Raw genomic sequence first — 15942 nt, 5'->3', positions numbered from 1 at the left:
TGATGAGACAAGATGCCATGATCTTAGTTTTCTGAATGTTGAGCTTTAAGCCAACTTTTTCACTCTCCTCTTTCACTTTCATCAAGAGGCTTTTGAGTTCCTCTTCACTTTCTGCCATAAGGGTGGTGTCATCTGCATATCTGAGGTTATTGATATTTCTCCTGGCAATCTTGATTCCAGCTTGTGCTTCTTCCAGCCCAGCGTTTCTCATGATGTACTCTGCATATAAGTTAAATAAGCAGGGTGACAGTATACAGCCTTGATGTACTCCTTTTCCTATTTGGAACCAGTCTGTTGTTCCATGCCCAGTTCTAACTGTTGCTTCCTGACCTGCATACAGGTTTCTCAAGAGGCAGGTCAGGTGGTCTGGTATTCCCATCTCTTTCAGAATTTTCCAGAGTTTATTGTGATCCACAGAGTCAAAGGCTTTGGCATAATCAATAAAGCAGAAATAGATGTTTTTCTGGAGCTCTCTTGCTTTTTCAGTGATCCAGCGGATGTTGGCAATTTGATCTCTAGTTCCTCTGCCTTTTCTAAAACCAGCTTGAACATCTGGAAGTTCACAGTTCACATACTGCTGAAGCCTGACTTGGAGAATTTTGAGCATTACTTTACTAGCGTGTGAGATGAGTGCAATTGTGCAATTGTATGATGGTTTGAGCATTCTTTGGCATTGCCTTTCTTTGGGATTGGAATGAAAACGGACCTTTGCCAGTCCTGTGGCCACTGCTGAGTTTTCCAAATTTGCTGGCATATTGAGTGCAGCCCTTTCACAGCATCATCTTTCAGGATTTGAAATAGCTCAACTGGAATTCCATCACCTCCACTAGCTTTGTTTGTAGTGATGCTTTCTAAGGCCCACTTGACTTCACATTCCAAGATGTCTGGCTCTAGGTGAGTGATCACACCACTGTGATTATCTTGGTCATGAAGATCTTTTTTATACAGTTCTTCTGTGTATTCTTACCACGTCTTCTTAATACCTTCTGCTTCTGTTAGGTCCATACCATTTCTGTCCTCTATAGAGCTCATCTTTGCATGAAGTGTTCCCTTGGTATCTCTAATTTTCTTGAAGAGTTCTCTAGTCTTTCCCATTCTGTTGTTTGCCTCTATTTCTTTGCACTGATCGCTGAGGAAGGCTTTCTGATCTCTCCTTGCTATTCTTTGGAACTCTGCATTCAGATGTTTATATCTTCCCTTTTCTCCTTTGCTTTTCATTTCTCTTCTTATCACAGCTATTTGTAAGGCCTCCTCAGACAGCCATTTTGCTTTTTTGCATTTCTTTTCCATGGGGATGGTCTTGATCCCTTCTCCTGTACAATGTCATGAACCTCTGTCCATACTTCATCAGGCATTCTACCTATCAGATCTAGTCCCTTAAATCTATTTCTCACTTCCACTGTATAATCATAAGGGATTTGATTTAGGTCATACCTGAATGGTCTAGTGGTTTTCCCTACTTTTTTCAGTTTAAGTCTGAATTTGGCAATAAGGAGTTCATGATCTGAGCCACAGTCATCTCCCAGTCTTGTTTTGCTGACTGTATAGTGCTTCTCCATCTCTGGCTGCAAATAATATAATCAGTCTGATTTAGATGTTAACCATCTGGTGATGTCCATGTGTAGAGTCTTCTCTTGTGTTGTTGGAAGAGGGTGTTTGCTATGACTAGTGTGTTCTCTTGGCAAAACTCTATTAGCCTTTGCCCTGCTTCATTCCGTACTCCAAGGCCAAATTTGCCTGTTACTCCAGGTGTTTCTTGACTTCCTACTTTTGCATTCCAGTCCCCTATAATGAAAAGGACATCTTTTTTGGGTGTTAGTTCTAAAAGGTCTTATAGGTCTTCATAGAACCATTCAACTTCAGCTTCTTTAGCATTACTGGTTGGGGCATAGGCTTGGATTACCATGATATTGAATGGATTGCCTTGGAAATGAACAGAGATCATTCTGTCGTTTTTGAGTTTGCCTCCAAGTACTGCATTTCGGACTCTTTTGTTGACCATAATGGCTACACCATTTCTTCTGAGGGATTCCTGCCTGCAGTAGTAGATATAATGGTCATCTGAGTTAAATTCACGCATTCCAGTCCATTTTAGTTCGCTGATTCCTAGAATGTCGATGTTCACTCTTGCCATCTCCTGTTTGACCACTTCCAATTTGCCTTGATTCATGGACCTGACATTCCAGGTTCCTATGCAATATTGCTCTTTACAGCATCAGACCTTGCTTCTATCACCAGTCACATCCACAACTGGGTATTGTTTTTGCTTTGGCTCTAACCCTTCATTCTTTCTGGGGTTATTTCTCCACTGATCTCCAGTAGCATATTGGGCACATACTGACTTGGGGAGTTCCTCTTTAAGTATCCTATCATTTTGCCTTTTCATACTGTTCATGGGGTTCTCAAGGCAAGAAACCTGAAGTGGTTTGCCATTCTCTTCTCCAGTGGACTACATTCTCAATTAGTTATTTAAAATGTAAGAAAAATTGTATTTATCTACATATTTAACATTTTTCATACTCTGTTTCTTTTTGTAGATCCAGATTTCTATCTAGCATATTTCTTCTACCTAAAGGACTTTCTTTACCATTTCTTATTTTAGTGAGCCTTTTTTTTTTTTTTGACTGCATGGCTTGTGGGATCTTAGTTTCCCAACCAGGGATTGAACCCATGCCCCTTCAGTGGAAAGATGGATTCCTAATCACTGGACCTTCAGGAAAGTCCGTTTTTATCTTTGTTATATGTAAGTTTACTCTTGATGAATTCTTTCAGCTTTTCTATGTCTAAAAGTCTTTATTTCATTTTGTTTTCAAAAAATATTTTTGTTGGGTATAGAATTCTAATTTGGCAACCCACTCCAGTATTCTAGCCTGCAGAATCCTGTGGACAGAGGAGCCTGGTGGGGTGCTATCTATCAGGTCGCAGAGAGTCAGACATGACTGAAGCGACTTAACGTGCATTGCATGCATTGTAGAAGAAAATGGCAACCCACTCCAGTATTTTTGCTTGGAGAATCCCAGGGACAGAGGATCCTGGTGGGCTGCTGTCTGTGGGGTTGCACAGAGTCAGACATGACTGAAGTGGCTTAGCAGCAGCAGCATATATATATATATATATTTTTTTTTAAGTTTTTTTTAAATAAACTTTTTTTTTATTTTTTAATAAACTAAATTGGCTTGCCTTGTTCCTAATGAGAAGCCTGCTAGCGTCCCTATGTTTTCTCCACTCTACTTTATGTGTCTTCCTTCTCTAATTTCCTTGGCTTTATTGAAGTCTCAACTTCTTTTTAAATTAGACACACTGTTTGGTTTCATCTGAGTCCCTCCTCCTCCCCAGTAGCCTAAAAACTCAAAAGGTATAAGCTAGGGCATTTATAGAACTCACCTTATTTATTTATTCTTCTTTCTGGAATTACTATTCTATGTTGCCTGTTATTCAGTATCTCAAAACGATTATTTCATTATTTTTTCTGACTTTTTTCAGTTGTTTAAGGAAGAAGGATAAACCTGATCTCTGTTATTCTGTACTGGCTGGAAACAGAAGTTTGAAATATTGAATAAAAAAAATAAGTACTTAAAACCAACTTCTGATTCATATTTTGCAGTAGCTTAGAATTATGAGGTCATTTTTAAAAATTTGTTTAGTGTCTGACATTATCTCTTTTTCTTACAGGATACATTCAAACTGGATTTTTAAATCATTGTAAGCCAGTGATGGATCAGAAGTTACAGAATGCAATGCCGAATAAAAGTCTCCGAAAGAATTGCTTCAAAGAACCGAAGAAAGAAAATTGATCTATTTCCTTAATACCTTGATCTAGAAAAACATACTGCACATGGTAGGAACTGATAACTGGGAAAGTTTATTTTGGTCTTAATATACCTAAATGAGAGGAACTGGTCACTTTGTTTCTCAGAGGGCTTATACACCTGAGATTATGTTAAAAACCAGTAGTTTCATTAACATCTTGACATGATCACAGGAGAGGAGAAACAGAGTGCTAGCTGAAACCCTGCACCCGGTCAAGATGACTTCTGAAGAAATGGCAGGTTCTGTTCTCAGACCTGTGAGTCAGAGAAAAGTGATCTCTGCTCAGTCAACTGTAGATGAAAGTAATGATAAGGTCTCGGGCATCAGTGTTCCGAAGTCTCATCCTGTCAGGCAGAGTGGGGAGACTTCTCATACCATCTCGCAACCGACCAAACTTACAGAAGAATCTTCTGGAAGCAACGCGCCCCAGATTTTCTCAGTAGCAAGGGAGAAAATAACCAGTGACGAGAACAGTAATGAAAAGTGCTGGGAGAAAAGCATGCCAGATTCTGTGAAAAACCTTAACATTAACTGCAACAGCATATTGAAAAACCATCAGCACGGCCCTCCTCAGAGCCAGTTTTATGAAACGTGCAATTCTATCACAGAGGAAGGTCTGTGTTTGGAAACTGGAATCCCTTCTTCACTGGAAGGAAAGGTGTTCCCTGGAATTCAACTGGAAATAGACACATCTCCCATGGGCATGAGTCCATTAGGAACTCAGTCGGCCATCATAGAGACAAGCAGGGCACACCCTGAAAGCAACATGGCAGTGTTTCACTTGCGTTACGAAGTTGACAGAAGAATGTCAGACAGTTTCTGTCCCCTGTCAGATAACTTGATTTTGGATGATTGTGGAAACTGTGTACTACCTGCCGTTGGTGAGGAACAAGAGAAAAATTACATGGCATATACTTGCAAACTGATGGAATTGACAAATAACTGTGACAATAAGAATAGGCAGCTGCAGTGTGATCATTGTGACCCCTTGAATGACAAATACTTGTGCTTTGAAGGCTCTTGCCCAAAGGCCAATGTGGTATGTTCAAGTGACAGCTTTTGCAGGGAGGATTTTACTGACAGTCCACCTGCCAAGACCTTTCTGAGCCATTTTGAGGACTTCCCCGATAATTGTGAAGAGGTAGAAGAAGAATTGTTCAAAAATAAAAAGGAGCGGTCTGCTTGGTTAGTGAGGAGATTTTGCAAAAATGACAAGGAAGTTAAGAAATCTGTGTTTACTGGGACAAGGGCAATTGTGAGAACTTTGCCTTCTGGTCACATTGGACTGGAGGCTTTGAGTTACATTGATCAGAAGAAAAATGGTCTCTTATTGCCTCCTGGGAGAGTCATGGAACGGCTGTCAACAGTGGTGGTTAGGCAAGATGGTTCCCAAGGTCTGTCAGAAGCCCAGTGGTATCCGGTAAGAGTTAAAGTTTCTTTTAATCCATTTTTCAAAGTTGGTGTTTTAAAACTCGAAATCTCCATTGTCTTAATTCATGGGAAATGTTCAGTTCTGGCCAATGATTCTTAGGGGAAGCATTTATAGTTACTGGAAATTAGTAGACCTAACAGATACTGGAATTGATACCTGTCAAGACTGAGTTAATTCCACAGCAACATAAGTCACAAAATACACGTAAATATGCGCTCAGAGAAGTTAGGGAGAGTCCCTGATTACTGTATGCGGGCTTATAAAACAGAAACTCCTGGGAGTGGGAAAATGGTTCTGTCAACTGATTATTCAGCTGTATCCTTCAGAGATACATCTGTCCTCTTCTGCCATGGAGTTCATCATTGTTTTTAGGTTGCAAGGCTTAAAAGAACTTAAATCTCATTTTCTCTGTTCAATTCCTCTAGCCAGTGTTTCCTGTTTCTTCCCTCTTAACCCTTTTTATGCCATGGCCCTCTTTGGCTATTTGGTGAAGTCTTTGGGTTGAGAAGAACACTTTTAAATGCATCAAATGAAATACAAAGGATCATAAAGGACACAGATTATGTGGATAGACATATATCAAGATATTTTTGAAATTGTAATATAGGAGGATACTTCTTTATTAACACACTAAATAATGGCAGCTAATGATGAGATAACTACCATAACTTCCAGGTAGTGAAGAATGTTAGTAGGGAATGGTTTACCTGGGATTTTCCCAGTTTTAGCACTGCAAGTCCCATGTTCTGGGAAGCCGCTCAGTCTTGGACAAACCAAGACAAACGAATTAATTAGTTACCTTAGTTGTAAATACTATTTTAGAGTCTCTTCCATGACTATAATATATGGCAATATCTGTGATTTCTATTGGTGACAAAATCACAGGTACTGCTAGTGTTACTGAAGTTTGTTGCTTACATTCATAATGGGAGGAAATGCTAAACTTCTATTTGAGGTTAATAAAAGAACTTTTTCTCATCCGAATTTCTGGACTCTCTGAGTTCTATCCATAGTTCCCCCTCTTTAAGATCCCTGCTCTGGAAACGCACACAAGTAGTTGCCCACTCTTGGACCTGATCTTGGCATCAGAAGCCAGCACCATGTGTTCTCTTGTGTTTGTTTGTTTGTTTTCCTTCTGTGGCTAAGTAGCCCTACTTCCTTCAACTGATGTTAGTGGAGAAGCTGTTTCTATAACTTTTGCATTCCAGTTTTACACAATTCCTTAAAACCTGGTCCTAAAAATAAACCCAATCTAAAAGAACATCCTTTTATTGAACTATGACTAGCATATTTTTATTTTCATCATCATCAATTGTGGGAACTAATATTTATTGTGAATTTACATATGCTAGGCACTGGACTGAATAACTTACACACTTCATTTCATGAAATCATCTCAACTACCTTCTGATGTGGTCTGATTATTCACCCCATTGTATCATTAAGAAAACAGAGGCTCAAGGAAATTCTATACCTTCAGTTCAGTTCAGTGCAGTTGCTCAGTTGTGTCTGACTCATCCATGCCCCATGGATTGTGGCATGCCAGGCCTCCCTCTCCATCACCAACTCCCGGAGCTTGTTCAAACTCATGTCCATTGAGTTGGTAATGCCATCCAGCCATCTCATCCTCTCTTGTCCCCTTCTCCTCCTGCCTTCAATCTTTCCCAGCATCAGGGTCTTTTCTAAAGAGTCAGTTCTTTGCATCAGGTGGCCAAAGTGTTGGAGTTTCAGCTTTAGCATCAGTCCTTCCCATGAATATTCAGGACTGATTTCCTTTAGAATGGACTGGTTGGATCTCCTTGCAGTCCAAGCGACTCTCAAGTCTTCTCCAATACCACAGTTCAAAAGCATCAATTCTTCGGCGCTCAGCTTTCTTTATAGTCCAACTCTCATATCCATACATGACCACTGGAAAAACCATAGCTTTGACTAGACAGACCTTGGTTGAAAAATAATGTCTCTGATGTTTAATATGCTGTCTAGGTTGGTCATAACTTTTCTTCCAAGGAGCAAGCATCTTTTAATTTCATGGCTGCAGTCACCATCTGCAGTGATTTTGGAGCCCAAGAAAATAAAGTCAGCCACTGTTTCCACTGTTTCTCCATCTATTTGCCGTGAAGTGATGGGACCGGATGCCATGATCTTCATTTTTTGAATGTTGAGTTTTAAGCCAGCTTTTTCACTCTCTTCTTTCACTTTCTTCAAGAGGCTCTTTAGTTCCTCTTTGCTTTCTGCCATAAGGGTGGTGTCATCTGCATATCTGAGGTTATTGATATTTCTCTGGGCAGTGAACACTGTGTGTAATGACCATGACAGACCCAGTGAAAACCAAATCATCTATCACTAATATTCATGCCCACAAGCATTCAAAACAGAAAAATAGAGCTGTGCAGAACAACAAGGGAATTCAATATATACTGATCAAGAAAGATGTTCAAGAAGATAACAAATGAAAAAAATATAAAGCACAAGTTTCCAACCATCTTCTATTGAGGTATAATGCACACATCATTTTAAAGTGTACAAATCTGTGCTTTTTAGTACAGTCACAAGATGGTGCACCCATCACAACTATCTAATTCCAAAATAATTTTAACACCTCAAAAAGAAACTCCTGGGGCTTTCCTGATGGCTCAGTCGTAAAGAATCTGCCTGCCAATGAAGGAGACATGGGTTCAATCCCTGATCTGAGAAGATCCCACGTACTGAAGAGTAGCTAAGCCCATGCACCACAATTGTTGAGCCTGTGCCCTAGAGCCCAGGAACCACAACTTCTGAAGCCCCCGCACCCTAGAGTCTGGGCTGCACAGCAAGAGAAGCCACTGCAAAGACAGGCCTGCATACCACAGCTACAGAGTACCCCTGCTCACCACGATTAGAAAAAAAGCCCAAGCAGCGATGAAGACCCAGCACAGCCAAAAATAAAGATAAATAAGTATATAAGAAACCTCTTAACCATTAGTGACCACTCTCTATTCCTCTCCTTCCCCTGGCGACCACTAATCTGCTTTTGGTCCCTGTGGATTGCCAATTCTGGACATTTTCTACAAGATCTGACTTCTTGTGACTGGATTCTTTCACCTAGCATCATGTTTTCCAGGCTCATCCATGTCATGACATATATCAGAACTATATTCTTTTTTATGACCAAATAATATTCTTCTATATGGATGTACCAGATTTACTCATCCATTCATCAGTTAAAGGACGATGGGTTGTTTCCACTTTGGGGCTGTTATGAATGATGCTGCTATGAATGTTCCTGGACAAGTTTTAGAGTGAACATATATTTTCATTCCTCCTGGTAAGATACTAAGGAGTGGGATTATTGGGTCATATGGTAATGTCATGTTTAACATCTTGGGGAAGGAACAAAATGTTTTCTAAAACCACTGCTCCATTTTATATTCTCAGTAGTAATACATGAGAATTCCAGTGTCTCCACATCCTCACCAACACTTGTTACTATTCATTTCATTTATGAAAGCTATCTCAGTGGGTGTGACCTGGTAATTCATTGTGGTTTCAATTTGCATTTCCTTAATAACTAACGACGTTGAAAAGTTTTCCATTTCCTTGTTGGCCGTTTATATATCGTCTTTGGAGAAATATCAATTCAGATCCTTTCCCCATTAACGAAAATGGATTTTTTTTTGCCTATTTACTGTTGCATTGCAAGGCTTCTTCATATATTCTTACCAGATACATGATTTGCAAATATATTCTGTTGGTATGCTTTTGCCTTTTTGATACTGTGCACTGATGCTCAGAACATTTTAATTCTGATGAAGTCAACAGTTTACCTACTTTTTTTCCTTTGGTTGCTTGTGCTTTTAGTGTCATATGTAAGAAATGATTTCCTAATTCATGAAGACTTACACCTATGTTTCCTTCCTGGATTTTAATAGTCTTTGCTGTTGTTGCTGTCCAGCCGTTGTGTCTGGCTCTTGGCAACCCCATGGACTGCAGCATGCCAGGCTTCCCTGTTCTTCACTACCTCCCAGAGTTTGCTCACACTCATGTCCATTGAGTCAGTGATGCCATCCAGCCATGTCATCCTCTGTCATCTCGTTTTCCTCCTACCCTCAATCTTTTCCAGCATCAGGATCTTTTCCAGTGAGTCAGCTCTTCACATCAGGTGGCCAAAGTATTGGAGCTTCAGCCTCAACATCAGTCCTTTCAGTGAATATTCAGGGATGATTTCCTTTAGCATTGACTGGTTTGATCTTGCTGTCCAAGGGACTCTTGAGAGTCTTCTCCAGCATCACAGTTCAAAAGCATCAATTCTTTGGCACTCAGCCTTCTTTATGTTCCAACTCTCACATCTGTACATGACTACTGGCAAAACTATAGCTTTGACCATATGAAACTTTGTTGGCAAAGTGATGTCTCTGCTTTTTAATACAATGTCTAGGTTTGTCATAGCTTTCCTTCCAAGGAGGCGAGTGTCTTTTAATGTCATGGCTGTAGTCACTGTCTGCAGTGATTTTGAAGCCCAGAAAAATAAAATCTCCCACTGTTTCCATTCTTTCCCCAGTAATTTGCCATGAAGTGATGGGACCAGATGCCGTGATCGTAGTTTTTTGAATGTTGAGTTTTAAGCCAGCTTTTTCACTCTCCTCGTTTACCTGCATCAAGAGGCTCTTTAGTTCCTCTTCACTGTCTGCCATTAAAGTGGTATCATCTGCATACCTGAGGTTGTTGCTATTTCTCCAGGCAATCTTGATTTCCAGCTTGTGATTCATCCAGCCTGGCATTTCACCTGATGTACTTTGCATAGAAGTTAAACAAGCAGGGTGACAGTATACAGCCTTGATGTACTCCTTTCCGAAATTTAACCAGTCTGTTGTTCCATGTCCAGTTCTAACTGTTTCTTCTTGACTTGCATACAGTTTTCTCAGGAGGCAGGCAAGGTGGTCTGGTATTCACATCTCTTTAAGAATTTTCCAGTTTGTTGTGATCCACATAGTCAAAAGCTTTAGCACAGTCAATGAAGCAGAAGTAGATGATTTCCTGCAATTGTCTTGCTTTTTCTATGATCCAATGGATTTTGGCAATTTGATCTCTGGTTCCTCTGCCTTTTCCAAATCCAGTTTGTACATTTGTGAATTTTCAGTTCACGTACTGTTGAAGTCTAGCTTGAAGGATTTCGAGCATTTCTTTGAAAGCATGTGAAATGAGCACAGTTGTACGGTAGTTTGAACATTCTTTGGCGTTGCCCTTCTTTGGGATTGAAATGAAAACGGACATTTCCCAGTCCTGTGGCAATTGCTGAGTTTTCCAAATTTGCTGGCATATCGAGTGCAGCACATTAACAGCATCATCTTTTAGGATATGAACTAGCTCAGCTGGAATTCCATCACCTCCACTAGGTTTGTTTGTAGTAATGCTTCCTAAGGCCCACTTGACTTCACACTCCAAGGTGTCTAGCTCTAGGTGAGTGACAACACCATCATCATTATCCTGGTCACTAAGACCTTTTTTTATACAGTTCTTCCGTGTATTCTTGCCACCTCTTCTTAGTATCTTCTGCTTCTGTTAGGTCCTTGCCATTTCTGTCCTTTATTGTGCCCATCTTTGCATGAAATGTTCCCTTGGTTTCTCTAATTTTCTTGAAAAGATCTCTAGTCTTTCCCATTGTATTGTTTTCCTCTATTTCTTTGCATTGTTCACTTAAGAAGGCTTTCTTATCTCTCCTTGCTACTTTTTGGAACTCTGTACTCAGCTGGGTGTATCTTTTCCTTTCTTCTTTGCCTTTCATTTCTCTTCTTTTCTCAGCTATTGGTAAGGCCTCTTCAGACAACCATTTTGCCTCCTGACATTTCTTTTTCTTTGGGATGTTTTTGGTCAGCACCACCTGTACAATGTTACGAACTTCTGTCCATAGTTCTTCAGGCAGTGTGTCTATCAGATCTAATCTCTTGAATCTCTTTGTCACTTCCATGGTATAATTATGAGGGTTTTGATTTAGGTCACACCTGAATGGCCTAGTGGCTTTCCCTACTTTCTTCAATATAAGTCCGAATTTGGCAATAAGGAGCTCATGATCTGAGCCACAGTCAGCTCTGGGTCTTGTTTTTGCTGACTGTATAGAGCTTCTCCATCTTCAGCCACAAAGAATATAATCAGTCTGATTTCGGTGGACCATCTGGTGACCTCGATGTGTAGAGTTGTGTCTTGTGTTGTTGGCAGAGGATGTTTGTTATGACCAGTGTGGTCTCTTGGCAAAACTCTGTTAGCCTTTTCCCTGCTTCATTTTGTATGCTCCAAGGCCTCACTTGCCTATTACTCCAGGTGTCTCTTGACTGCCTAATTTTGCATTACAGTCCCCTGTGATGAAAAGGACGTCCTTTTTTTTTTTTTTTTTTTGGTGTTAGTTCTAGAAGGTCTTGTATGTCTTCATAGAACTGTTCAACTTCATTCTCTTTGTCATTAGTGGCTGAGGCATAGACTTGAGTTACTGTGATGTTGAATGGTTTTCCTTGGAAATGAACCGAGATCATTCTGTCATATTTGAGATTGCACCCAAGTACTGCATTTCAGACTCTTTTGTTGACTCTGAGGGCTGCTCCATTTCTTCTAAGGGAATCTTGCCCATAGTCTTAATGTCTTACTTTCAGATCTTTGATCCATTTTCAGTCCATGTTTGTACGCAGTGTGTGAGTCAGGGGTCAAAATTCATTGGTTTGCTTGTGGATACCTTCCTGCTCCAGCAGCATTTGTTGAAAAGGCTAGTGTTTCCCCACCAGATTTTTTCAGCACTCTGTTTGGTTGATAATCAGTTAACTATTAATGTGAGGGCTTATTTGTGGACTCTCAGTTTTATTCCACTGATTCCTATAGTATCCACATGCCAGTACCACCTAGTCTTGATTACTGTGGCTTTGTAGCAAGTTTTGAAATTGGGAAATGTGAGTCCTCTAACACTATTCTTCTCTTTCGAGACTGTCTTGGCATGCTTCCCTACAAAGGTTAGGATAACCTTGTCAATTTTTGCAGAGAAGGATTCTGATAGGGACTGCATTGAACCTAGTTTGCTGTGGGTGGTATTCAGTTCACTTCGGTTGCTCAGTTGTCTCTGACTTTTTGTGAGCCCGTGGACTTCAGCACACCAGGCTTCTCTGTCCATCACCAACTCCTGAAGTTTACTCAAACTAATGTCCATTGAGTTGGTCATGCCACCCAAAACTCATCCTCTGTCATCCCCCTCTCCTCCCGCCTACAATCTTTTATAGAATCAGGATCTTTTCAAATGAGTTAGTTCTTTGTATCAGGTGGCCAAAGTATTGAAGTTTCAGCTTCAACATCAGTCCTTCCAATGAATATTCAGGACTGATATCCTTTAGGATGAACTGGTTGGATCTCCTTGTAGTCCAAGGGACTGTCAAGAGTCTTCTCCAACACCACAACTCAAAAGCATAAATTCTTTGGCACTCAGCTTCTTTATATTCCAACTCTCAATCCATACATGACTACTGGAAAAACCATAGTTTTGACTAGACAGACCTTTGTTGGCAAAGTAATGTCTCTGCTTTTTTACTATGCTGTCTAGGTTGGTCATAACTTTTCTTCCAAGAGCAAGCGTTTTTTAATTTCATGGCTGCAATCACCATCTGCAGTGATTTTGGAGCCCCCCAAAATAAAATCTGTCACTGTTTCCATTGTTTCCCCATCTAATTGCCATGAATTGATGGGATCAGATGCCATGGTCTTAGTTTTCTGAATGTTGAGTTTTAAGCCAACTTTTTTCACTCTTCTCTTTCACTTTCATCAAAAAACTCTTTATCTTCTTCGCTTTCTGCTGTAAGCGGGGTGTCATCTACCTATCTGAAGTTATGGATATTTCTCAGGGCAATCTTGATTCCAGCTTGTGCTTCATCCAGCCCAGCATTTTGCATGATGTACTCTGCATAGAAGTAAATAAACAGGGTGACAGTATACAGCCTTGACATCCTCCTCTCCCAATTTGGAACCAGTCCATTGTTCCATGTCCAGTTCTAATTGTTGCTTCAGAGTCTCAAGGAAATTCTGTACCTTACCCAAACTTACTCAGCTAGTAATAGGTATAACTAGGATTGCAACCCAGGAAATTAACACTCTTAATTTCTCAAGATCTAGAAAAATATAAAATTTGATTAAGCTTTTAAAGTAACAAAATAATTTTGTTCTTTTCAGTGTCTGTTGATTTGAGTGGCTCCACTCACTGATGCATGTGGTATCTCACATTTGCATCAGAGTTGTGTGTTCAACAGTGTGGCTCTAACCCTGCTTATGTTTTAGAATCAGTGTCCAGGTTCCACCCCGGACTCTCTGAAGCAGAACCACTGGGGTAGGGCACAGCATCAGTATTTTTTTCCAAGTTTTCTCCAGGTGGTTCTATGATTCTATGGAGTTGAGAACCACTGACGAGGAGCTTAAACTGAGATTTTTGTGTTTTGGTCAGGGCATTTCAGGAATATTTGCTCTTCTGTAAATTCCCTGGTGGCTCAGTGGTAAAGAACTCGCTTGCCAATGCAGGAGATGCAGGTTCAATCCTTGGGTCAGGAAAATCCTCTAGAGAAGGAAATGGCAATCCACTCCAGTGTTCTTGCCCGGGAAATCCCATGGACAGAGGAGCTTGGCGGGCACGGGGTAGCAACAGAGTCGAACATGACTTAGCGACTGAACAACAACAACAAACTCCTTGACCTGGCTCCAGCTCTCAGGAGTGTCAGGGCTGTCCTAGGGGCCTGCCTGAACAATGCCAGCCTGGAGGCCCTTCTGTCTATACATTTGATGGGCAGTTCAACCCAGCAAGCGTCAGGGAGTTTGGTTTTGAATCTTCACCTGGTTCCTTAAGAAACCTGAATCATGAAGTGGGGTCAACTACCCACATGCTTCCCAGTGATTCTGGGGGATTTTGTCCACACAGAAGAAAATAGCTTGTCCCGGGCACATGTGTCCTGCCAGCACTGTGGTGACTTGTCCAGCGCTTGCCATGAAACTGCTGCTGATGGCAGCGGGTCTCACTAAAAAATGCATTGCTTTTAAAATCCACATACACTTGAAATTGAACATTAAGAACACAACAGAAATTTAAATACAGCAAAGTAAATGGAGGTAGATTACTTGAAACCATTATCAGAGTCCCCTAGACACTTATATAAGCATGAGAGTCGTGAATCGGATATCAGTTTCAGAATACTCTTTGGCATTCCTGTACTCATTCCTCCTTGCCACTTCTTCTAAGAATGTTCACCGGTCCCTAGCTCAAACCTATCCCTTTCTGTCCATCCCGGAGGCCTTGGAATGGGTAATTTCCAATGAAAAGAACCAAAAAGATGATGCAAATCATCTCTTCCCTGCTTCTTAGTCTCTGGAGGCTGGGAGAGGCTGCCATACCTCCTGCAGAGTAAACCTCAGGAACTTCTCTCTCCTTCTCTCTTTCTGGGCTTCCAGGAGGCTGTGGGCATTTTTATTAACCCTTAAGCTGAAGCTGGGGGATAGACTGATTGTCCTCCTGGTCTTTCTTTTTTTGGAGTTAATTTACAGTGTAATTGTATTAATTTCTGGTGCACAGCAAGGTGATCACTATGTATTATTTTCATGTTCTTTTCCATTATAGTTCATTTTAAGATATCAAATATAGTTCCCTGTGCTATACAGTAGGACCTTGGTGCTTGTCCTCCTGTCATTTCATAAGGGTGATTTCTGAAAGGGAGAGCCTTTTCTGAACATTCAAACATGGCTGGGATGAATATTTTCTAAAATACGGTATTGTCTCTGCATTTCCTTTTTTAGTTTAGGGTCTAAACTAAAGAAATCCTTATCCTTGCAATGTTTAAGAACACATGGATAAATAAATCACAGCCCCTTTCTGTAAATTGCTTTCTCCAACCTAAAAAAGCTACAGGCTCCCAAGGTTGTGTTCTTTTTCCTATTTTTTGATTATTTTACATACTGGCTCTCCAATCAGATTCTAAGTTTACTAAGGGAGAGAAGGGGCCCTGTCTTTTTGTTATACTCTACATAATGTAAGCACGATGCCAAATATTAAGAAAACAGGACACCACCATGCTTAGAAACGTGGTCTCTGGAGTCAGTTGGCCTGAATCGAAATTGTGAGTTTGCCTTCATCACCTGCTGGCCCTGTGACCTTGGAGAAGTTGTTTAATCTCCTTGTCCCTAGATATCTTATAGGTAAACTGGGATTAATGATTCTTGGGGGGTTAAATGAAATACTACCATAAAGTCCTCAGCACAGGGCCAGCAGGGCACTCTCCTCACCTGGGACCTTTTATCCCTTGCTGTGGTGAACTGTCCCCACCTCCTTGTACTGCCTGGTGCCTTCTCACACGGGGCGTTTACAGTGGGGCATTTGAATGTATGATCCTTGATCTATGATGGAGTAGCTTCCATAGTCCTTCCTAAGCATTTAGAGAATGTGTTATTTATCTAATTACTACCTTTGCCTACATTAAAGTTTTTTTCTTATATGCCTTCATCAAAATGACCCAATTAATTTATGTTTGCACAGCTGTGGAGAGAAGAATGGGTTTGAATGGGAGACGTTAGTGAGGATTAATCCTTGCTGACTGACTAACCATGATGGTATCCTCCTCCTCCTTCTGCCTGTTAAAAAATTAAAACCTACCCCTTATCCAGTTACACCTCCCCTCGCCTGCTCTCAATTTATTGAGAGCAGATGACATATTTTAGCA

General features: G+C 40.6%; 1 protein-coding gene across 3 annotated transcripts in view; it reads left to right on the top strand.

The window, feature by feature from the left end:
• The window catches only part of PLCE1 (phospholipase C epsilon 1), a 377706-nt gene that overhangs the window by 39436 nt on the left and 322328 nt on the right, over positions 1-15942 (top strand). For all 3 annotated transcript variants that reach the window (XM_027528501.1, XM_027528499.1, XM_027528500.1), the window contains exon 2: positions 3673-5230. In XM_027528501.1, coding sequence (XP_027384302.1) covers positions 4028-5230 — 1203 coding nt within the window. In that variant the 5' untranslated portion in view covers positions 3673-4027. The remainder of the gene's footprint in view (positions 1-3672; positions 5231-15942) is intronic.

Source organism: Bos indicus x Bos taurus, chromosome 26, assembly GCF_003369695.1.
Source record: "Bos indicus x Bos taurus breed Angus x Brahman F1 hybrid chromosome 26, Bos_hybrid_MaternalHap_v2.0, whole genome shotgun sequence".
Classification (NCBI taxonomy): Eukaryota; Metazoa; Chordata; class Mammalia; order Artiodactyla; family Bovidae; genus Bos; species Bos indicus x Bos taurus.
The sequence above is the reverse complement of the archived record's forward strand: the minus strand, read 5'-3'. Positions and strand labels throughout refer to the sequence as shown.